Here is a 25,612-nt window from a genome sequence, read left to right on the forward strand (position 1 = left end):
CATATTCTTTGGTGGTGGTTTGGGGCTCAGTCTCTGGTCAAGGGACATGTAAAAGACCTATGAAAGGTACAACTGTCAGCGGTCTGGTGAATAGGACAGTGTGTCTCAACTACAATAGTACTGAGTAATGTATAGTAAACATTTCAAAAGATAGTTCTTCTAGTGCAGCCCAGTATCAAGACAAAAGTAAATGCTTGTACCAGGTAGTTTGAACAATACCATTGCAGATCTACAATATGTTGAGTAAATACATGTATGTACCAATAATTGATGGACTGCTGTTTATGTGGATCCCCGATCACATGTTTTAGGTCCACCACATACACACACACACACACACACACACACACACACACACACACACACACACACACATACACACATACACACACACACATGCGAAAAAATCCATGCTGAAACACATACACACATGCGAAAAATCCATGCTGAAACACATACACACACGCATAGAGACAACACACAAAACAAAATGTACATAAGCAGGTGTTACAATCTCAATCAAAATTACAACATTACTCCAAATTGGTTGGCTGCAATGTCTCAAATTTATTGTTAGGGCAGAGACTTAAGCGATGAAAAGTGTTACAAAAGTTCACACATTATTGAAATCTGTAAAATAATCTTCTTCATGACAATATCATTTGACAGATCAATGCTCTCCTCGCTGCTGCAAGACAGGAACACCATGTCAATTTTTCATACAAATTGAAAACTGAACAGTCACTTATCCCACATATCTCAAGAACACACAAATATTTCATAAAAATAGTAAATGGTAACTCTCTTTTTGTTTAAGGATTAAGGAATGTTGAGGCTTTTCCATTACAGACACTTATTAATGCATTAACTGTGAGCCACAAACACGATAACTTGTACCATAATATCAATGCCTGTCTTCTCCAACACAAAATACAATCAATCTGATGCTAATTTGAAAAAAGAAAAACAACAAAAAACATATAAACATAAAGATGAAAAATGCTTGTGCCCCGTCAGAAAATAGCGCGCTATCTCGAAACATCGGGCTGATGTGAAAACGCCTAGTGTTATCTGATATATAGTTTATGAATTATTAAGAATCACGAGTGGAAGATGTTTTCTGAAACACCTAGTACAAGTTTCCAATGTATTACAGGCACGACAGGCGCACTAGGCAGAAACCCTTGTGTGTAGTAAAGTCTGTGTGCGCCAAGACTATTACACGCTCCACTGCACTGCAGCCGCTCCCAACAAGAAAGAGATAAGATACAATGCACGGTAAACATGATAATAGGCATGAATGTTTATTGATTCATTGAGCTATTAAACATTTTGAATAAAAGTGCACATTTTCCAGAACGACTGAAATCTAAATCTTGCGTAAGCTAATTTTTAATTGAATTCATCGACCCTTGCAGGTTATAGTTGATCATGTGTCTAAGCTCCTTGATGGGCCCATTTGCAAGTATTTTGCTGACATTTTAAAAACTTCAAGTTTGAATCAATCTGTATAATGATGAAAGTGCTAATAACCTACATACGTACGTCTGTAGGATAAGGATGTAGGCTTGTAAGGTGATCTTTGTTTGATTGTTTGATATAATACTATTTATTTTCTGCAAATCAGCATACCTAACTTACATAAGCAGTAACATATTGGAAATAAATGATTATACAAAGTAAATTTAATACAGAGTCGTTTGACTTGCATAAACAATGGTAATAAAAGAAAATTAATGATTTGATTTACTATACAGTATGCAATCCTATGTAGCGGTGATTACAATAACAATGTAGCTAGGAAGCGGTTATGCAGAGGGCCGTCATTCCTTCCGCAATTCTCTGGGTGCTTACATGAAACAGGGAGGCGATTTCCTCTCACCTCCCTGCATGAAACGAGACCTTTTTGCCCGTCGATAAGAGGCAGACAGGTTGGTAATCCAGCTGTGAAGGTAGTCAAGCGGTACATGGCATCCCCCTATCCACGGTCAACTATAACATGTGCCAATGAACGATGGAAATATCGACCGGGTGCGAGGTATGAATAGAGCGTGCGCTGATGAGCCCACAGAATCTTTTGTTCTACACAAAACCAGGTACCTGAAAGAGGTGACTGGGGAACTAAAAGCGAACCCACATATCTAACTGATCTCAGCCTTGATCGCTATGTGCATGTTCGTACGAGTTCACATCAGAACAAGCAAAAAACTAAATCAGGAAAAGGCACATAATACTGTGAAACACGCAATTTTCAAACAGAAAGAGAACAAATGCTAATAGAATTAACTCTAATTTTTTTTATTAAACCCACTTTTCTGAGCATTAAAACACAAAGAAACATGACTTTAGGCCACTAAAGCAGGCACCCTTGTCTTCATTTTGGGAACCTGGTATCAGTTGCTCCCTCGGGAACCTGCCTTACCAGGTTCCAGTTATTCTTCCCTGAAAAGATGACCTGCCCGAGGAAAAAAAAAAAAGTTACGTATACTAGATTCATTCAGCAGAAGGATGGATGAAAAGGACTGAATGAGTGCCTGAGAGCAGGGAGGTGAGAGTGAGTGTTGCGAGTTTGTTAAGGTTTATTTATGAGTAGATATGTCCAGCTTCCAATTCTTACTATGATAAAACTCAATATTCTACACATCAAAAAAAAAAAAAAAAAAAAGGGGGGGGGGGCAGGAATTTTAATGTTTTTCATTGTTTTTTGGGGGCTACCAAATTTTCTCTCTGTCCACCAAAAATTTGACATTGATGATTTTGGTGGCCCCATCGGGCCACCAAATAAAAAAAAAGTTAGTGTGGAGCCCTGTGTTAGGGCTCTGATCATGGAGTTACCACTGAATAAAAGATGGACGGTGGTTCGAACCCCAGTTTGGGTTTTGCACAACATCTTGTTTTCGTTTTTGCTAAGTTTGTAACGCTGTATTCCGTCAGGCTTAGAGAGAGTAATAAAGTCAAAGACTTGATAGTTATTCTCTATCCAAGTCACCAAGACTAATAAATTCTTTTCCCATACTGGGGAAAACAAAAATCGCGACCCGCACAGTAGCGTGCCAGCTAGAACCTCTTTGGCCAGCACCTAGCGTGTTGACAAGGTCTCGTGGCTGAAGATCGAGTCTAATTCGGCACACCGAGAACTGCGAGAAAACGGATGAACGCAAGAGAGAGTAGCGCTCGGTCTCACCAGGGAGGTGGGTTCCACCTCCCTGGTCTCACGTTCATCCGTTGTCTCGCTGTTATTCACAGCCACAAGGCCTTGCCAAAAAGTCTCGCATTCACCGGTTCTCTCGCAACTAGTCTCTTTCACAGCCACGAGGCCTTGCCAAAAGGCTAGCCAGCACCACGCACGGTAGCCTTTTGTCAAGGCCCTCTCGCTGTATGGTGTAGCGAGCCCAGCCGAGTGGGTTATAGTGGCTATTGATATCATTCAATCATGAAAGAATTTTATTTTTGCGGATAGCCTGTAGTCACCCTAATCATGACTGCAGTGCATACATCGCCGGCAGGTAAGTTGGATAAGTGGATAAGCAACCCACAAGAAGATTGGGAACATCAAGGAGAAAAAATGAAGAACAAAGAACAGGCATACACAAATATAAAAAAAGGACAAATGAGAAGAAAAAGACAGACGGGCTGAGTAGTCCAGTGTTATTGTTCCATTACTCATAGCAGTGGTGGATCTAGAGTAAGTGCGCACACAGAACTCAGTGCTGTGGGTGCACCGGGCGGACACTCCTCTTATTTTTGGTTTAAACAAAAGAAATAAACACGAAGGACCGATGCGACCGCGCCCCTTTAATTTTGCAAAGGCGTGATCCCCTGTATGAAATTCCTGGATCCGCCCCTGAATAGAATTAGTATTTCGAGTGGAAATTCTCATCACGTGTAACTTTAACACTTATCCATTCATGACTTTGATAAACGTTAACGAACATTTTGTTTCTCTTTATAATAGTATATCAAAAGTGTTCATTAGGCAGTATGAACGTACATTAGCGAACAAAATTTGTAGTTCGAATCATTCAATTATTAAATGGTACATGTTCCCAAGATTCAGTCCTCTATGTTTGTTTGTTTGTTTTGTTCTATTTTGTTTGTTCGTTTGTTTGTTTTTCTTTTGCTTTTGGCGTCCGGACATAAGTACCGATTATATAAATAAGCAGTTGAATTGCCGGACGCTGTAGATACACGTGTACGTTCACCTCCATTGTGAGGACGGTAAAGCGTGCTACCTTCTCGCGAGTACACGTAAGACGCGATAATTGATTTATTTTTGTTTTACTCGCTTAGGCTCTTATACTGATGTCGGACACCGAAGAACGTATTCCGAATCACTTACCATTTCAGTGTATTAAAGGGAGAAATAAAGGTGCAGCATCTTAAGTACAGCGCTAATTGACCAGCTTTGGGACCGACTTAAACTAAGACGCTTTTGACTTTTTTTTTTTTTTTGCTTTGTTTCACCAACCACTCACCAATGAACTTTTATAGTGATGTCGGACACCTAAGAGCGTATTCAAAATCAATGGCCCATTCAGTGTATTAGTATGACGGAGTATAAAAAGTGGAGCTTCAAAGCGCTCATTGTCCAGCTAATTGTTGGCCGTCTTACACGTAAGACGCTATTGATTCTTCATCTCTGCTTTATCCACCTTTTAACAATGGATTTTTCTCGTGATCTCGCACACCTTATAAACAGCGTTTTCAAAGTCAATTGCCCTTTTACTGTATTCGAGGGACAGCGCTAATTGGCCAGCTTGTAAAAGCCAGTGTGACTATAATATGTGTCATTTTCTCAGCTTGTTTAAGCCAGCGTGACAAGTGTATAATTACCGGGATTTTGCTCAGCTTGTAAAAGCCATCGTGACTCGTTTATTATTTACTCAGCTTGCTTAAAGGGAAGGTAAACCCCAAGAGCAATGTGGATTGAGTGAAAGCAGCAACATTAGTAGAACACATCAGTGAAAGTTTGAAGAAAATCGGACAATCGATGCAAAAGTTATGAATTTTTAAAGTTTTGGTGTTTGAACCGCTGGATGAGGAGACTACTAGAGGTTATGACGTATGAGTGGACAACAATACCAAGAAAATATAAAGAAAATTCTACAAAAATCCATTTTCCATGAAAATTACAAGTTCCATCAAGTTGATATTGACATATGTTAAGGGTAGTAATTATTCCCCCTGCTTTCTGAAAGCGGTTGGTCCATTGCTCTTTCATAATTCTAGAAAAGTGAATTTTTGTTGAAATTCCTTTATATTTTCCTTGTATTGTTGTCCACTCATACGTCATATCCTCTAGTAGTCTCCTCATCCAGCAGTTCCAACACCAAAACTTTAAAAATTCATAACTTTTGCATCGATTGTCCGATTTTCCTCAAACTTTCACTGATGTGTTCTACTAATGTTGCTGCTGTCACTCAATCCACATTGCTCTTGGGGTTTACCTTCCCTTTAAGCCAGAGTGACTCGTGTATCATTTTCTCAGCTTGTCGCCCAAAGTGACTCGTGTATCATTTTCTCAGCTTGTCGCCCAAAGTGACTCGTGTATCTTGTTTAAGCCAGCGTAACACGTGTATCATTTGCTCAGCTTGTAAAAACCATCGTGACTCTTTTATTATTGGCTCAGCTTGTTTAAGCCAGCGTGACTCGTGTATTATTTTCTCAGCTTGTTTAAGCCAACGTGACTCGTGTATCATTTTCTCAGCTTGTTTCAGCCAGCGTGACACGTGTTTCATTTTCTCAGCTTGTAAAAGCTAACGCGACTCGTGTATAATTTTCTCAACTTGTAAAGAAAAAGCCGGCGTGACTCTTTTTTATTATCTGGAAGTCAGCGTGCCTCGTGGATTATTTTTCCTTGCTCATCGAAAAACGCAGGGCGAGTGACGTGTACTCTGTCGTTTCTATGTTATAAACATACTCTACTTTTATACGTGGCACCGCCATGCCACGTCTGAACAATGCCGACCGTGAGAAGGTCATACACTGGTGGCACGAAGGATTGACGGCCAAAGAGATTTTTCAAAAACTAAGAGAATCCCTGGTCGAAGTGAGCTCAATGACAGTGCGGAGAACCATCAAGAGGTACCTCGCGACCGGGTCAACTGGTGACCGTCCAAAATCCGGTGCACCCTCAAAGTTGACGGAGGTGCACAGGATGCTCATCGACGAAATGATGGGAAAAGATCACGAAACTTCCGCTAAGGAAATTCAGCGTAAGTTGGAAGTTGATTTCGGGGTTCGTGTCGCTGAACAGACAATTAACGAGGCCAGAAAGAAACTTGGCTGGAAGAGGACCCGCCCATGTTATGGTCAATTGATCCGCCAGAAGAACAAGGCTGCGAGATTGTCATACTGCCTGAGAATGGTGGAGACGCAGGAAACTTTCAGCAACGTTGTGTTTACAGACGAATGTACTGTGTACATTGAGAGGAATCGCCCCGGGTCGGGATTTTACTGGCGCAGGGGTACAGAGGCCCCAAGGAAATTTGATCGTCCAAAGCACATGGGCAAGGTGAACATATGGGCAGGAATATCGTACCATGGGGCGACGCGACTGGCAATCTTCACAGGGATAATGAGGAAGGAATTTCTCATCGAGAAGTTATATAGTGAGTACCTGCTGCCATTCACCGAGGCAACATTCCCTGACGGGAATTTCCGTCTCGTCCAGGACAACGATCCGAAACATCGGAGCAAAAAGTCCGTCGAATTTCTCCGCACAAACCACATTTCATGGTTCCCTACCCCACCCGAATCTCCTGACCTCAATCCAATTGAGCATGTTTGGGCCCACATGAAGTGGTTTGTGCGGAGACACGTCAAGGCGACAACAGAGGAGGAACTGAAAGTTGGCCTGGAGAGGTACTGGCAGCAGGTACTCACCCAAGAACTCATCGATCGGCAGATCGGGAATTTACGTCATGTAATTCCCGAGGTAATACAATGTGGTGGGGATTCCACCCACTACTAGGAGTGTTTTTTCCTTCATTGTTCCTTGAGAATATTGACGGGGGAGGGGGTGTCCTCATTTTCAATTCTAAGGGACAATTCGCGTAGTTAAACGCATCTACACAATTGTACTTTGCACACATTAACTGACGTGAATCATTTATACTTTTCGTGAATTTTTCTTGTGGAATGTATGATTTTTTGCATACACTTTGTCATGACGTGTTACCGCATTGTAACTTTGTACGCAGTCAAAAGGCTGATGTGAGAAAACTCCGTCGAGTTGCAAGGAATCTTCTAGTTTTTTTCTTTATTATAATTGTTATTGTTGAAATTGATGTCAGTAGTTATGACATTGTGATTTTATGCAATTTTTATCATCAAATTATTAGTATTCTTATCACGTTTATGGTAATTTTGATTCTAATCTTTATTATTCTTATTATTGCCATTGAAAGACGATGTGTATCTTACGAGTTTTCATTACTGTTCTCCTGTACTTTTAATGAACTGTAATATACTTTTATGACGTGATTCAAACTTCATTCGCAGTATGCATTACATGTACGATACCAGCAACGAAGGGTGCGTCCAACAGTGTTTGTAGACGTATATTGTTATACAGTGTAATGAAACATATTTGTTGTTGTAGGGAGGTGGCTCCATAGATGGATAGATAGAAAGACATAATGTATAGACAGATACACATGTAGCTGTATGTCTTGAACCTGATTAGGAAATTCATGTACACGTGTAGTGCAATATGAATTTCAAGTGTACTTTACAATGTACATGTAGGCCTACGATATACTTCTGCTTTCGAACCTGTTGACTGACCAGGAAAAGCGTTTTGTTGAGTTGTAAACTAAACTACGACGTATGACGTGCAGTGTAAGCCTGTACTATAGTGTACAATAAGATGTTCATTGTGGATTGTTGACTTTATACAGCTTACGATGAGTAAAATGTAGTATACTGTGTACATGAACGTGTTATCATTTATGTAGCATTCTTCCATCACTCCTCGAAAATTTGGCATAATTGTCTGTTGAATTTTACAATGCTGCTTTTGCACTTTCGAATCTGTTATGAACGTAATTTTCAGTGAAACATAATGAAACTTTGATACAATTTATTTCGCATGCGATTGATGAATGTGTGGATTGTTTACATTTCTGTACGTTCATGCCCGGGAAACTCAGTATCAGGCTGACCAGGGTAGCTGTGTTTGCATGAGTACCCAACGTTTAGTCCATCAAAATACAGAACATTTCTGTCGGCATGTTACAAGACTTTAGCCATTGACAGGCGGAAGTACTGTACATGTAGAAGTTTCACAACTGCAAACTGTTATGTTTACGTATACATGCAATGAATGACAAGAAATTGCTAAGGTAAACATCAATGCACAAACTACTGCAAAGACTCATCGCATTATACACAAGTACATTCACAATAGTAAAGGTGCACATGAGTTAAGAAGAAGTACCTTTGTGTACATGGAAAAGCCAACGAAATTGCTTTCACGAAATCAAGTTATTTAGCATTAGTCTTGTGTGTTTCTACATTGTACACTGTTCATCTGCGCACGAGCACTGAGGCTACACATGACATGTATATAACAAAACTACTGTACATTTATCGTGGATATCTGTTCGCTATGACACTGAAATTCACATGTATTATTAGATAAAGTAGCACGTGCGGGTTTGAGAGACGAGGTTGGGATGTTGCCCGTACTTGTATTTACTTGTGATAAGTATTGGAATTGCCTATGTCACTTAAATCATATCCTTCATTACGAAACTTTTTCTTACTTTGGATGAGAGACCTGTGCTGCATATTGTATATAATTATGTATCCTCACTTTGAAAATGAAGCAAACCTTTCTTTAACAATATCGATATAAATTTGAGATATAATTCGAAACCTCTTTCGTATAAAGTAACCTGTGAATCGCAATGGTTGTTCCTGAGTTAATGTTTGTGTACATGTAGATACTCACAATTCTTACTAGTGGGTGACTTAGACAGAAGTCCTTTGAAAACATGTTCTATATACTTTTCTTTATTACACTGTAGTTGTTTAATGGACGTTTTATGAAGAAAACATGAACAGAAAATTAACATGCAAGTACATACATGTATGTAGCCTACATGTACAAGTCGAAATGATAATATGTGCATTTGAGATTTCAGGCACATTTCGAATTCATTATGAAATGATATGAGAAAAATAAATACCAATCAACTAAATTGGTGGAGCCAAGAAGAAGGTTTAATAATTACGAGTATACATCTCTGAGTCTGTTGGGTGTAAGGTCGCATGCACTGAATGTCTGATGTGTTGTGTGTGTGTGTGTGTGTGTGTGTTGAGGCAAGATGGGGGAATGCTTCATCTATGGTTAACAATGAAGGTTAACATACCGCTGAACGTTATATATATATATATATATATATATATATATATATGAATATATATATATATACATATATATATCGATACATATATATATAAAGCAGAGTATACGCATACACAGTCATATATGAATACACTATAGGTATTTACATACAAAATTCTCACCCAAATATATATATATATATATATATATATATATATATATATATATAAAGATGAGTAACAAAATTGCAACAAAGTTCATGCTATATTCCCCTACGGTTTATTTCTTGACACAAATTTTCGAGCGTCTCGCCGCCCTTTCTCAAGTGTTGATACTTGAGTGCTAGAAAGGTCAAAATTTGTGTCAAAAAATAAACCATCGGTGAATACAGCATGAACTCTGTTGCAATTTTATTAATTATCTTTTCATCTTCATTTCATTTCATTTCATTTTTATTTCATTTCCGGCCAAAGCATATTATATGACAATTTCATATAAACAAATTTAAAAATTTTGCCAACACGTGGAGTATATATAGTATATATATATATATATATATATATATATATATATTGTATATATATATGTATGTATACATATATATACATATATGCATACATGTACACATATTGTTGCATACGTATGTATATATATATATATATATATATATATATACACACATCTATATATATATATATATATATATATATATATATTTGCAGTATCGTCTTCTCGCGATCGCTTGCAGGCAAACAGGCATGGGCACGGAGCCACACGCAGGCGCACACATACTAGTAATGCAGATGCAGATGCAGATGCATTCTTACTCCAAACACCCAGAGTAAAACATGTGTTGGTGATCGTGCTTTTTCCGTTATGGGACCAAAATTGTGGAATCAGTTACCTCTTCAGTTAAGGGAACTGTCATCGACAGAGTCATTCAAATCCAAACTTAAAACTTATCTGTTCCTTTCATACTGAGGACTGTAATTGCTGTATGTCATTAATATTGGATCAATATTGTATTTTTAATTGGTATATGTTGTATTCTTTATTTGGTATATATGGGATTGTTTTTGTTTACCATTTTCTTATTTGTTGAAATGTTTGAATATGTATATGCATGTAAATATATGATATCTTTTCATTTTTGAAGCGCCATGAGCACTGAAAAGTGGACCTGTGCGCTATACAAGTAGCCACTATTATTATTATTATTAGTAGTAGTAGTCATGATCATGAGCACACACTTACAAAGGGGATATTTATGTACAATGCATGCACGCACGGCCCCCAATGGATTCGCACGCAGGATGCTAGTCCACTACCAGTACCTGGACTGCCTTCGTATACGGTGTGTACTAGTATGGTGTGTATGGTATGAGCAATATCGCACACGGAAATACCGTCGTTGAGGGCGTGTAGTATAAGGAGAGACCCCGTGCAGATCTTTTTTTTTTCGAGGGCAGCAATTAGGCCCCCCCCCCCCCAAAAAAAAAAAAAAAAAAAAAAAAAAAAAAATTGTTGTATTGGCGTAACACACCCGACCCTACTTTCTTTATTATTATTTTTTTTTGCTATCGATATCAAGTATCTTGTTGATTGCGATCACGATCGCAAAAACCCGGAAGTGGAAAAGGCTCTGGGGACATCGGATGTACGAGGAAGAGATCTAGCTTGCGACTCGACTCGCATAGCCTCGCTTGATCAGTACTAAGTACTAGTATGTCATCTGTTTCCCACACGGACGCGTATCTATATATATAATACGCGAAGTTGTTGTTGTTGTCGCGACCTTATGTACATTGTATTTCCTGTTTTATTCCGGCGTTGCTGGTTTGTCTATCTCCTCCCGAGCCGTCGGCTCCGGGCAGCTGCGACCGGTGCCGTCGGCCGCAGGAGAGTATCCTGCATCGAATGGCGCGGGTTTCGTCCCCTCTCAGCCTCCGTGTCGACGTCGAGGATGAAAAAGAAAAATTAATCAGATAGATGCATAATGCATTTTTGTGCGTGACGAAAGAGCCGAATGTTTTAATATTCACCAATCCTGCGCTGGACTCCTACTTTCTCGATACACAGTAGTGCATCTTTTAGCTTGCAGAGACAGTGGGATACTAAAGATAATGGGTGCAGCGAAATTTCTGACATCTTCCGGCGGACACGCAGGCATGCACACAATGTACTCTCGGGTGGGTACGGTATGCCAGTGTGTGGCCTGCGCCTGTGTATGTATTGACGATGGTCACACGAAACACTATCTGGGTGCGCGTGATATGTACACTCATTATGGTATAATACACGGCGCGGTCATACAAGTACAAGGGCATTTACGTACAGCGACGTTCGCCATTATTGGCGTGCCCAAATGAAAACAACGAACGCTGTTATTTTATTGTATTTTGCACAACTGCAGGATACTATGCAGCTCAGGTATGTCATTTTGTTCACTCTCAAGTCGGGTATCATTGTACTCAGACTGTTCAGGACGGCTAAATATCCACTTAAATTTTGTCCTTGCCGATCGTACCCTTCCATATCAGAGTACACGCGCCGCTGTTCTTTCGTTTACTGCATGCATGCATGGCTGCTGTAAACATGAATATTCATGAGACAAGCGGACGCGGGGGAAACCCTCGCTTTGCTGACCGCCAATTTTTGAAGTTACAAGTGGACATCAAATGTGTGGTTCTATGGTGCATCAAACCAAGTTTTGGTGACAAAAATAAAAAAGAGGGAGCAAATGACGACAAAAATATTCTTCTTTCTCCCATAACGTGGGAAAAGAAATATTAAAGAAAAAATATGAGGCCCTGAGACCCACGGATTCCAATGACAATGATCTCTCCCTCCTCAAATATAACAATGATGATTATAATGATGATAATTATCATAATAATAAAAAAAATGATAATAGTGATAGTTATAATACTAATAATAACAATAATGATGATAATAATGATGATAATGTACAGTCTGAAGCAGAAGAAGAAGGACATTCATGATTATGATAATAATGATAACAAAAATGTACAGTCTGAAGCAGATACGCGGGTGGTTCTATGATCCATCAAACAAAGGTTTGGTGATAAAAACAAAAAGAAGAGAGCAAACGAAGACGAAAATATTTCATTTCTCTCAGCACAATAGTAACAAAAACACTAGGGGTCTATATATGAAGTAGTCCTCAGCACAAGATTACGTATGTTAGTGCAGTGAGCAGTTTTGGACAGTTTGCGCAGGACTGTCTTCAGAAAAGCTTTTTATCAAGAGCAGAAAAATGGGGGATACAGATTTTTACAATTCTTAACAAATTAACATTTCCGCCTCCTTTGGTTGATCATTCCTATGTTATGACTCTACCATCTGTCTACTCTCTCCTCTCCCCTAAATAATATTAATAATTTTAGTAATAATAATGATAATAACAATGACAATAATACACTGAAATAATGATGATAAAACAATAGGCCAATGCAAATGAATGGGGAGGGGATGCTATGATCTATAACTTAAGAGTGGGCGGAAGAGACACAAACAGGTACAGGATTGTTTTGATGTTTAAAATGAATTTGCAATGATAATGAAGCTATTTGAAATGTATATCAGTCGTAGAGTAACCTTGACATGACGGAAAAAAAGATATTCACTATCCTTGACCGATAAACTTTTTTCCTTAATTCCCTTGATTCATCCCCATGTCAATGAATAATATAAAATGATAAAACCGAATGACTATGATCTCCCCTCCCACAAAATAACAATAGCAATAACAAGAACAATAATAATAATAATGATAACTATGATAATGATGGCGGGAACGATCCCAACCAATGGACTGGATCGCAGGGCACGTACTACAAATGTAATATTAAATTTTTGGGAAGGGTGGTCATTTAGAGGACAGCGCGTCACAATTAACGAAATGAGAAAACTTTCCTTTTTCAATTTCTTCAATAAAAATGTACAAAATCGTATCATGAGAAAAAAGAATAAAACCACTCAGACCCGAGGATTTCCACGGGTGCTGCTATAATAATAATAATAATAATAATAATAATAATAACAATAATAATAATAATAACAATAATGATAATAATAACAACAATAATAATAATATAAATCGTAACAATAATAATAATAATTACAGTAATGATAATGTACAGGGTGAAGGAGATAAACGGGTTAGAATATGTAGACATACATATTCATAAGACATGTGCGGACGTGGGGAAAAAAGGGGGGTGTTCTATGATCTATTAAACCAAGGTTTGGTGATAAAAACAAAAAGAAGAGAGCAAATGAAGACGAATATATTTTATTTCTCTCAGTACAATAGCAACAAAAACACTAGGGGTCTATATATGAGGTCCTGCTCAGCTCAGCTATACCGTTTTGCTTTTGTCGTTTTGGTTATTTTTCTCTGAATATTTGTTTTTGTATTTTGTTCGGGGGGGGGGTGGAAATGTGTGTGTGGGGGTGGTGGTCATGGGTAGAAGAGAGCACACTTTACCAACGAAAGGATGAGAAAACTTTTCTTTTATTTCATCAATAGAAATGTCCAAAATCGTATATAATCCTTATTATGAGGGGAAAAAATAATAACACCCCTAAGACCCGTGGTTTTCCACGGGTGCTGCTAGTTCTATCAAGATTTATACAGTGTATACTTTGCATTCAGACTGCAATGTACTAGTATTGTGCAGCGTTTCGCCATAGGTTCTTCTGTGGAGAACTTACGCGCATCTCTATATGTGGGACTGTATAGAGATCGCCGTGTGCGATGAAAAGATCGTACACATGAGGTCAATTTGCACCTATCTTATCTCATTCAAAATAGTAAAATATGAAGTGATAACATTCAGGATAGGGATTTCAACATCTTTTAATTCTGTGAAGGGGTATAATTCCAGTAAAATCGGCCCCATAAATGATTTGTAGAATAGAGGAACGCAGCACATTCGGTGCGGCAGTTGTGACTGTTTACTGAGCACGAGTTGTACACGTAAAATGCACGTAAAAAAAAAATCAGCCCGCCCGACCCTATTTGAAAATCTCATGTTACGCCAATACAACTTTTCTCTCTCTCTCTCTCTCTCTCTCTTTTTTTTTTGGGGGGGGGGGGGGGGGGGGCCTTAGTGGACTCGCGCGATGCGAGGACTGTCGCGATCGAGAAGACCTCGCGCTACCGCCAATGATGGCGTATGAGAGAATGAGAAAAAAGAAAAGAGTCCCGCATCGGGACTAGCAGGATGCTGGATTCGCACGGATTCGCACGGTAGCGTGCCAACACCACGCACGGTACCGTGCCAACACCTCGCACGGTACCGTGCCACGCACTCGACGGTGGCACGCAGCTGCACGGAGGCGCACTGACTGGCACGCAGCCGCACGGAGGCGCACGAGGGCGCACGAAGGCGCACGAGGTCGCACGGGGTCGCACGGGGGCGTACAGAAGCGCACGCACCCGCACGAGGCCGTACGAAATGGCACGGAGCCGCACGCACCCGTGCGAAACCGCACGAAGCAGCCCCGTGCGCACTGCGTGCGGGAGTAACATAACATAATGGTCTGACTGTAAGAGCTCAGGGTGCAGAATGTTTAATCCACTATCCCACAGTGTCTTTGTGGTGATTACTAAACAGTTACTGGGAGGTGGCCAGAATGGCAGTTCTGTACAGGGCTGGCACACTTTTTTTTTGCATAATACATAGGAAAACATAAGGTCTTTGTCAAACCACTTTTTATACTTTGGAATTAGCACCAGAAAAATGTGGTTAAGCTTTTTGTCTTTGACTGCTGATTAACCCTGGAAGTGGCACCAGAAAAGTGCGCTGAAGACCTTTTTTTTTCCTTTTTTTTTTGGGGGGGGGGGGCACCAAAAATATAAACTGGTCCCTCCCCCCCTTTCAGAAATGCAGTGCCGGCCCTGTTGTAAATACACGTATTGTGGTGTAGCTGCTGGTTTGTGAACCTACATTAACTTTTTGAGTGACATGTGCTGTCAGTACTGTATTTTCTCACAGATGTGATACCACATAGATACGTGTAGCTGTTACAATGTATAGTTTGAAAGCCGCAGTAGCTTGCACTGGTTGTCGTTGTGTTGTTTTCTTTTTGTAGGGCTGTCAACACTTTCGTCAGCAACCAGGCAGATGGGTCAGGCCCACGCCTGGCTGTCAGTAACAACATCCCCCTGACCGCCGACCAGGCCGGCACAGCCATTAGCGCAGGCAACACAGCGCAGATTGCCAACATCAACACTAATGTGGACTTGGGCGGTGTGGCTTGCTCACAGTTCCAGTACTTCTGCGTGGAACTCACAAGGCACCCCAACCCGGGCGTCGACTTTGACGTCACCTTTGCAGAGGATGTTACCTGCACTCCAATCAACTGCAATGGTTAGTGAGAAAACAGGTATAGTAAAGACAGCAAAGTTGTGCTGTGGTCGTAGGAGGACTGATTGTCCTCATACCTTTACGGTTTTAGGGTAAGGCGGCAGCGTGCAGTCATCAGGTATGACACTTGTTGTGATACAAAGTGGGGGACTGAAGGTCCTATCCAATTCTCGGCGTACAGATGAAATCTGGTGGCTTGGACAACAATTGTATTTCAGTATTGCTGTACTTCAGCTAAAATCTTCGGCATGGGCAACTATTCTTGTTCCTTGTTATCATCATCACCATGTTGATGTGAATTCTGATTCTGAGTATTTCAATCGCTTTTTCTCCATATTAGGTAGCATCTGCCATAAGGGCAAGTGTTCTTATACTGTCATTGTTATTACTATTATGGTTATTATCAAGATGATGATGGGTGTTGTAAATGGATTTGAAATCTAATTTGGTTAGATCTGTTCTATGGGTACCTATTTTCTTGTAGTTGGTGTTATGATTGTTACCATCAAGGTGTTGATCATTTCCTAGTAGCTGAAATACCACCATTTGACCAAGAAAATACCCTTTTGTCATCATTGTTATTTTAATCATGATGTTAATAATAGTAACATTGGTGATCAATTGTGAGAATTTAGATATCTTGCTTTAGTATCATTTCAAATCTTATAATATATATTGTCATTTTATTACTACTAATACTATTGTCATGACTGATAGTACTAATTCTAGAACTGATAATATTACTGCTACTACTTCTAGCTCTACCAGTACTACTACTACTACTACTACTACTACTACTACTACTACTACTACCACTACTACTACTACTACTATACCACTACTACTACCACTACTACTACTACTACTACTACTACTACTACTACTACTACTACTACTACTACTACTACTTCTGCCACTACCACTGCTACTACTATTGCTACTACTACTACTACATGTACTACTACTGTACTACAACTATCACTACTACTACTATTGCTACATGTATGTATTACTTAATACTATTCATACTGCTGTTACTACTGGTACTCATGTTATTCTGACCACTATACACACTACTACTCTGATTATTTGCACCACTATTCACACCACTACCATTACTACTACATTTACTTACATTGTATATCATCATTGATGTGACTATAGTAGATATCATGGTTTATCAACATTAAGCTATTTCTTGAGGTGGAATTAGGAGAGGGAGTGGGCACATATGGGTATTATTCTGCGCCAAATTCAACTCCCCAATTCCCAGGTATCTCCATCACTAGCACCACCACCTCCTTCAACGGTGGTGTCCCACTGACCAGTGGGGAGACCAACACGGTCGTCTTTGACTTGAGCGCCGTGTCCAACGGCAACTTTGCTGGCGTGAGCGGGAACAACCTGTGGCAGGTGGCGGTGTTCACCAGCCCAAACATCAACGGTGCCCCGTCCTCGGGCACAGTGCTGGCTGTCATTCCCGGCTCACAGGTTGGTCTGGACCTCACACCTGGGGGAACGCTGGACCTCACCAATCTGCAGGTGAGTGAATAACTCGAGCAGTATCAATCCGTGATAATTGTTTCTTATTGTTGATGTTATGTTCTCTTCCCATTTAGTCATTTTTTTCTTCTTGGTCCATTGCAATGATTACACAATACAAATGGCATATCAACCATTCAAGTAATGCATCTATAAGTAGCAGACAATGACAATGATGGGTTACCTTATTTTCATGCATCTTGAAGAGAACACCATATAATGTTTTTCCATTGCTAGCTTGGAAAAGTATGTCTTGCCTTATTGAATCCTGAATAAAAGCATGCAAACCCTTCCCATGTTCAGTAAACCTTTACAACTAAGAGTGATTAAAGAATCTCCATGTGATTAATATTTGTCTGTGAATGCCAAATAATTTGGCAATGCTTTTTTTTAAAGAAAGTGTCCTTACCGGAAAGTTGGATTACCATGCATTGAAGCTGTGGCAGAAGATCAGAAAGATTTGAGCATCAGATACAAATCTACTGTATTAATTCATCATCTATAACGATGTTCAATCAGTGTTAAAGGGTTTATGACATACAAATGCATGTTGATTTGTGTTGGTTAATGATACCCACAACATCACTTTTGCGGTGAAACAAATATCTAGAAACATTCCATATATCTTTAAACATTTTTTCTTCTATTTTTCTTACTTGGATGCGCCCACAAAAAACCTTCCAAACCAAGATAATGGTTGTAACCTCATCTGTCCATCGTTGCTGAAGTACTAGTATGTTTAACAAAAGGCATTGGAATGCGCCCTCCTTTCGACTCAGCATAACTTGCATGTTTCTGTGATATCAATGTGACTAACAAAAGACATGGCGAGGGAAAATGCAAGTAATGCTTGGTCTCGGGGAGGGTGCATTCCAATGTCTTTTGTTAGTCATATCAATATTTTAGCAATGATTGACAGATGAGGTCACAACCAGAATCTTGGTTTGGAAGGGTTTTTTTTGTTGGCGTATCCAAGTAATCTAAAGAAGAATAGAAGAATTTTTTTTTTTAATAGATGGATTGTTTCTAGATATTTGTTTTGCCGCAAAAGTGATGTTGAGGGTATCATGAATCAACACAAATCAACATGTTTTTGCATGTCATAAAACCATTAAAACACACATCTTCCGTACAAGATCCACAAACACACAGACATATGCACACATATCACAGTCACCCTGATAACATGGTATGATCAGCAAGGTTAATTCAGGGTATGGAGCTTTTTCTAAAAAGGACTCAAGTAATCCTTATTCTGTTCCACATACATATATAAAGCTTGTAAGCGTGAAATTTGCTTCAAAGAGTAAGTCTTTCTTTATATGGCACTATGTTTTGGAGACTGAATTTGGTTTTCTCTTTTTTTTTTTTTATTCATGAGATTACAGGAAAAGCCCACAAAAACTCTTCAAGCAAATCGGCAGTAATGCTAATATTATTAGATTTACATGAATGGAGTGTCCTTGATGAATATGCCCAGTGTTAGGATAATCCGATAATCCCTTCATGGCAAATGCCCTAGAGTTGCAAATTTTTCTTTATCCTATATACAATAAGTGTTGAGTCAGTGCCCTTCAATAGACCTTTTCTTGAAAGTAACTTTCCTGAAAGTTTGATTTTCTATTATTGCACCACCAATTTCGAGACATCATTTTTTTTTAATGCCAAAAATCTCTTCTTTTAAAAACTTTATAACTAGAATAAAAGCAACTCACAAAAGCCTATGAAAAGCCACCAGGCCTGTGACCTATTCACTCTTTTAAAATGTATTCGCTTTTCATGCTAGCTTCATGCCAGTTATTGTGAAGCTCAAAAATAATGCCCACATTGAGACCAATCGCATATCTTATTCTCATTGCCATGGTTACTTCAGGCCACTCTGGATTTCACTGGCTTGGCTTGTGCTGACATTGGATACGTGTGCTTTGAGCTGCAGCGTAACCCGGCGGCATCTGTCCCTTTTTCACTGTCTGGAAACACTCGTGAATGCCAGCTTTTGTCGTGCAATGGTATGTGATTGGAAATAATTGCCTCTATTGCTTTCCGCTTCATGTCACAAGGTCATACGCACAGTCAGTTACAGAGTACCTCAATATTATCGTGTTGTCTGTAACATGTTATAAAGTGCCACAGATTAGTACATGGTACAACCAGGTCATGTATGAAATGGATTGATATCTCTTTGTCAGTAATGATGACTAGTTACGTTTATCTGCGATACATTGAACTGCAATTTGTTTTGCATCACTGGCATGACTAATCTTCATTAGATGTTGACATGTTTGGGGGATTATGATGATCCATTCATTGCCAGTTGAGTGTCACATCTCAATAGCTGAATTGATTTATGGTTCTCATTTTCCCCTGCGCTTGGGCCAAGATTAATCTGTACAGCATGCTTTTTGAAAACAAATTTCAGCATGTGGTGCAGGGTTACCAAGTGGTATGAACAGTGAAATGTATTATTACACTTGATTTTTTCATTGTAAAATTATCAGAAAATTAGAGTGGGAAGAACAGGATTAAATTTTGCTTTTGCCAGTGATTTGCAAGATAGCAAATGAGATTTCAAAGCCAGTGGGTAAATTCCCTGTTGCCTTTAGATCTATCAACAGTTACACAATTGAGCAAAGGAATCTTTTACATCAGTGTGTATGGAGGGTAAAATGCTTTTATTGTCAAATTACTTGAAGTGGGCATTGAATCAGGCTGAACACATGCACTCATCATACCAGGCAGCCACATCATCTAGCGGCATTCATTGGTTGTTGTACATGCATATCAATACTCATGTGATCATGCTGCCATATCCATCAAATTGATGCATTTACTGAGTTATTTCATGTCATTATGCCCCATCAAGTCGGCCCTTTCAATTAGCCTTCCACACATTGAGATTGAAGTTCAATTCAAGGCCCATGTCCAAGTGCATATTCATAGAAAAAATCATGTGGACAGAGTGGGAAAACTTTCATCAGAATGGGAAGTACATTGTATAAATGCAACAAGATTATGGAATTTTCAGGTTTCATATGTTCGCACATTCAGCAGTGATATTGGTGGCAGCCATGTATAATGTAGATGAAGCGATGGTGTCATAATCTCACAGCTCTCCAATTGGTTAGTACAATACAGCTATGATTCATCACACTCACCCTTTTATCTGTCTAATGTAAAACACGACATTTTCACGGCACGAAATTTTCGCGAATTGGAGCCGACGGCCTCTTCCGTGGCATGAAATTTTCGCAAGGTGCCTCTAAACATTCAATGCATATATGTACATGTAGTGCAGACAAGAACTTTTCCGTGCATTTTAATTTTGTGAATCTTGGTTCTTACGAATTTCGTGAAATTAAAACGCACGCGAACATTCCTCGTTTTACAGTATCTCCCTCTCTTTCTGAATCTGTCTCTTGCCACTCTACATGTAGCTCCATCTGCATGCACTGTGAACCCTTGCCTCAATGGTGGAGTGTGCTTTGAACAAGGGGCCGGCTTTATTTGCAGCTGTGCCTCCGGATGGGTTGGGGCCACATGCACTATTGGTAAAACTTATTTTTTTCATACTTTCTATCTACCTATCTTTTTACCTACATTTGTGCATGTCTGTCTGTTCCATCTAGCAGTCTATCAGTCTGTCCATCTACCTATCGAACTGTCCATCTACGTATCTGCTTGTCTGTCTGTTTATTTTTTCATATCTGTCCATCTACTTTTATCTGTGTATTCATCTAACTATCATTCTATTTATATATCCATTTTTCTGTCTATTACATTAAGATCAAAATTAAACTGCCACAAAGAGATAATCGTGAATCTTAATTAGAGTGATTTTGCATGTTTTATGGTGAACGGTAATATATGTCTGGTTTCCTGAAAAGATGAAATAGATTTACTCCTAGCTATCATCAGTGGACTTAGGTGTTGGGGTTTTTTCTTTTCGATTGTCAAAAATACCTATTCAAATTTGTAGATGACCTTCATAGTATAAACCCTTGTATGATGTAAGTTGTTGCTTATCACATTTTTTGGTTTACAATTGACAGAAATTTGCACATGTTATACATTTTATTGCACAGCTTCTTTAGAAATTTTGTATCGGCTTAAGTTCAGTATACTTTGGCATTCACTTTGACACATCTATGTTAGATGTGGAATCAGTGTCAGGTCCTTCGTCTCTATGAAACTTATGTCATGTACCCTTTGTGGACAAATATCCAGACAACAACTAAAAGTCAGTTGCTGAAAGCTAGGTTTTATAGATGTGTTACTCTTTTGAAGCTGCATATGCCTGTGTTGATTGTGTCTGGATAATGATAAATAATATGTGTATCATTTGTAATATCATTTTGTTGAGTAGTTCAAAGTTCAAGGAAGTGTATTGTCATTTGTCTTTTCCTTTGATTTACATTTTGTATAAAAATGAAGATTTCCGCCGTAACTAGCACTAACACATTTTCACTATTTGTGTGCACTAGATGACCCCTGCATACCAAACAATCCGTGCCTGAACAGTGGGTTGTGTAATGCCAACAATGATGGTACATTTGGATGCACATGCATTAATGGCTACTCTGGCACCATTTGTCAGATAGCACCAGGTGAGTATTTTTTGTGAAGTATGTAATTTAGCAGCCCATAATGTTCTTTTTTGTTTGTTTGTTTGTTTGTTTATTTGTTTGTTGTTGTTTTTATAACCCATTGAGGACGGGCTGATTTTGCTGCAAAGTGATTTCTCATAGACACCTGACCAAGCATACTCGTCTGGTCTTCAACAGGTTAAAACATTGGCCGTACTTGCCTATAAATTTCCTTGTGGAAAAAGTTATGATATGATACAAATTTCATGATTTATTTCATGTAACTTCAGAGAAGAGGAGAAAAAAAGTACCCTCATACATCTTACATTCCCCGTAGTCAAGGAGACCATCAGGGCACCACATACGACTTCACTGCCAGTTTCCTCCATCCTTCCCTTTCCTCTATGTCTCTTCCTGCTTCTCGTAACATTTGGCCAGTCCAGTCTCATATTTTGTCTTCCCATCTCTTCTTTGGTTTTCATTAGCACCCTCACCGGTGCAATAATGGTACTTAATGTTTTATTTGATACAATGTGGTCCATTCCAGAACAGTATTTGGATAACACTTACTCACAGGGTCAACCGGTTGATTGGAATCTTTAAGTCTAAAGACTTTGTGGAACATAATTTGATGTCATTTCTGCACTTCATTGCTGTTTTTGTTTTGTTTTGTTCATTTTTGTTATGTGTTCTTCTGGTTGTTTGTGTTTATTTAAAACCAAAGATCCATGCAACTCCTTTCCCTGCATCAATGGTGGGACATGTAACCGCCTTGGGACATCGACCAGCTACGAATGCACCTGTCCCCTGGGATACAGCGGGCAGCGCTGCCAGGACCTCGGTGAGTGAGGAGTGTGTGAGGCTGAACAGATTCATCAGCTGAGAGATGGTCAGCTTAAAGGGATGGTATAGTTTTGGTTGAGATGAGGATTCAGGTTTTGACTTTTTTTTTGGCAAGATAATTAGAAAGCACTTAGATGACATATTAAAGAGCCAATCATTCCAAAGAGAATTAAAAGTTTATTTCATGAAAACTGGTTATGAAATGGCAGAGATATCCACAAACAAAGTGGCCCCAATAAAAGGTGGATCCAACTTTTTATTAAGAGCACTTTGTTCTACTTTGTTTTTGGATATCTCAGCCATTTCAAAACTGATTTTAATCAAATAGACTTTTAATCCCTCATTGACTCAGTGTGCCAGAGAGGCTAAGAATTACCTCATATAGTTTGCAAAGTTAGAGAGCATGTCTATGTGTGTGTGTCTGTGAGGTTCAAGTTATCTATAATATTTGAAGTTAAGAGATTGTCAGCTTTGTCTAGAAAGCTTGATCACAAGTAACTGATTGCAAGATTTTTAAATCCACTGCACTGTACTGTAAGTGGGGAAATGAACTGCACGAAAGTTTTTATCGATTAGAGATGACTGCAGTTAGAAAAATGGGGGTACTGCAATCTGCAGCCATCATTATGGATAACTGTAGATTACTGATCATAAATGGACACACACAAGAGTGATACAATAATGTGAAGGCAGTCAGAGACCCCTCACAGTAAGGTCTAAATTCAGTCAGGAGTCCATCGCCCACAAATTGTTCAATTATCTCCCAGCTCCTCCCCCACCGGCAATCTTTTTTTTTTCTTTTTTGTATTGATTTGTTTGAGTTACAAAGACTGACTTGTATTTCACATTCTGACCTGACATGATTCAGACCGTTGTGTACGGGACAGCCCATGCCTCAATGGAGCTCAGTGTCTGCCGAACATCCTACTCGGAACATACACTTGTCTGTGCTCGTCCGGCTTTAAGGGGCCCGAATGTCAATTCGCAGGTGAGTTATCGCATGTAGACTAAACTCTCTGCAATAATTCACATAACCAACTCCACCAATCTTCACTACTCAGGCCCACTCCTCCCCACCCCCTTCAAACTCTTTGGCCCCTAATTCACGAAGGTGGTGCAATTGAAACCATGGTCTAAACCATGGACAATTTGTATGGAGCGCCAAGTGTTGCATGGCCTGTTTCGTTACGAAATCAGTCATTTTGTCAACGAAATGATAATTTCGTTAACGAAGTGAACATTTCGTCAATGAAATGGTCATTTCGTCGGACGAAATGACTGCCATGGTGTAAACCCCCTTTGTGTTACATTATTTTTGAGACTGCAATGTGATCATGCTTTGGGAAAATGTTCTGCTTTTCAAATATACATGTATGTGACTTTTATAAATTTTTGTTATCCTGGACATGTAATGACCAAAGTTGTTGAGAAAATGCCAAGCTTTGCTTTGGTGTAAATTGTATGACAAATCTATGAGAACTTTTCTTTCAAATGACAGTACCTACATTATTGCAGAGGCATGAATTTGCACACAAAACAGTGACAGAAACGTTTAATTTACTCACAAATCAAGAAGGGAACACCCCCTGGTAGTCAATCACCATGTAAAATGCATGCTACATGTGACAGGAATAGAAACGCTTTCATCTTACTGCGGCATTTGGCAATTTATCAATCGATTTGGGCGAGTTTGTGTGTTTGAGCAGAATATGCGAAGTACGTGTCGGTAGACATGCTGTCGACTGAATTGGGCATGCAAACATGGCATATGGGAAAGAGTTATTAGTTAAAATGAAACAAAGAGAGTGCAAGCCAAGCTTTATTCTTGGTTACTGTCCTCCAGCTTTTGCAACATTAAATTGGTAATACATCTTGTTTGTTAATGTCTGAGATGTCTAGAAGTATTTTCAATGTCAAGCCACATGTTTCTATGTCACCGATGATATAAGTCCTGTATAGTACCGACAGCAAATAATTTTCCACATATTCGCAAATGTTTGCACATTTTTGCGCATTGCGATATGCGCGCATATTTGTGCTTTGTAAATATTTGCAAATATGTGGAAAGATGGCGCTATGTACTATATTTCACTTCGGATATCAAGCGCCAATTATTCCAAATATTCCGCGAATGTGCGATTCGCAAATATTCGGAAATATTTTCGAATATTGGTGTGGAAAATAATTCACTGTCAGTACTGTACTGCTTCTATCATGCTGCTCCCCAACCCAAGAATCATTTTTCCTGCAGGAAGTTTTGTTTAGTAACATACATGCACTGTTTTGATGTCTCTTATATTCATGCTTTAAACTTTGAGAAGTTTTCATGTAATAAGATGATCAGCAATCATTCGTAAGTGTTTCTCACCCAAGTACACATAATATGATAGAATGAATAGTTTTAACAGAGAGATGCTGAGATGTAAATTACCCACTTTCATATTTATTCACAGTGCACCTTCTTGTCATTTATCAGTACTCTTTTGCATACATCAGGTTGTCAGACTATTGATTGCTTAAAGTCATTGGCAGTAGTGTTTTCATTAATAGATTCAAAGTTTCTAAACTCGGTTGAATTAGAATATTGGTGGAAAAAGCAATCAATGGAATATTTTGTCTTGTTTCTATCAATAGTATTATGTTTTGATAAAATGCTTTGAATTTGGGGCTTGTATGAATAAAAACTGTGTAATATCTCTGACACCCTCTACACTTTATGGCAGAATGCACACAAAAAGGAGTGTAAGAAAATAGTGTCAAACTGGCCTCAAGTTTGGTCCAACTCTGACACCTCCGTAGGTGGTCCATACCTGACACAGGGCCAGGCTTTAACCTGAGGACTAGAGTGAAAGCAGAATAATTCACAAGCTACTGGCATCTTTGTCTAGTATTGTCAA

At 39.1% G+C, this 25,612-nt stretch overlaps 1 protein-coding gene across 1 annotated transcript in view; it reads left to right on the forward strand.

The window, feature by feature from the left end:
- LOC139717354 (cadherin-23-like) overlaps nucleotides 1-25,612 on the forward strand; it is a 197,374-nt gene that overhangs the window by 45,398 nt on the left and 126,364 nt on the right. The window contains exons 15-21 of the mRNA XM_071628860.1: nucleotides 15,473-15,750; nucleotides 17,021-17,289; nucleotides 19,163-19,298; nucleotides 20,724-20,837; nucleotides 21,771-21,893; nucleotides 22,597-22,713; nucleotides 23,584-23,703. Of these exons, the coding sequence (XP_071484961.1) occupies nucleotides 15,473-15,750; nucleotides 17,021-17,289; nucleotides 19,163-19,298; nucleotides 20,724-20,837; nucleotides 21,771-21,893; nucleotides 22,597-22,713; nucleotides 23,584-23,703 (1,157 nt within the window). The remainder of the gene's footprint in view (nucleotides 1-15,472; nucleotides 15,751-17,020; nucleotides 17,290-19,162; nucleotides 19,299-20,723; nucleotides 20,838-21,770; nucleotides 21,894-22,596; nucleotides 22,714-23,583; nucleotides 23,704-25,612) is intronic.

Source organism: Diadema antillarum, unplaced genomic scaffold, assembly GCF_040938485.1.
Source record: "Diadema antillarum isolate AM-2024a unplaced genomic scaffold, OU_Dant_1.0 scf00000074, whole genome shotgun sequence".
NCBI classification, from domain to species: domain Eukaryota; kingdom Metazoa; phylum Echinodermata; class Echinoidea; order Diadematoida; family Diadematidae; genus Diadema; species Diadema antillarum.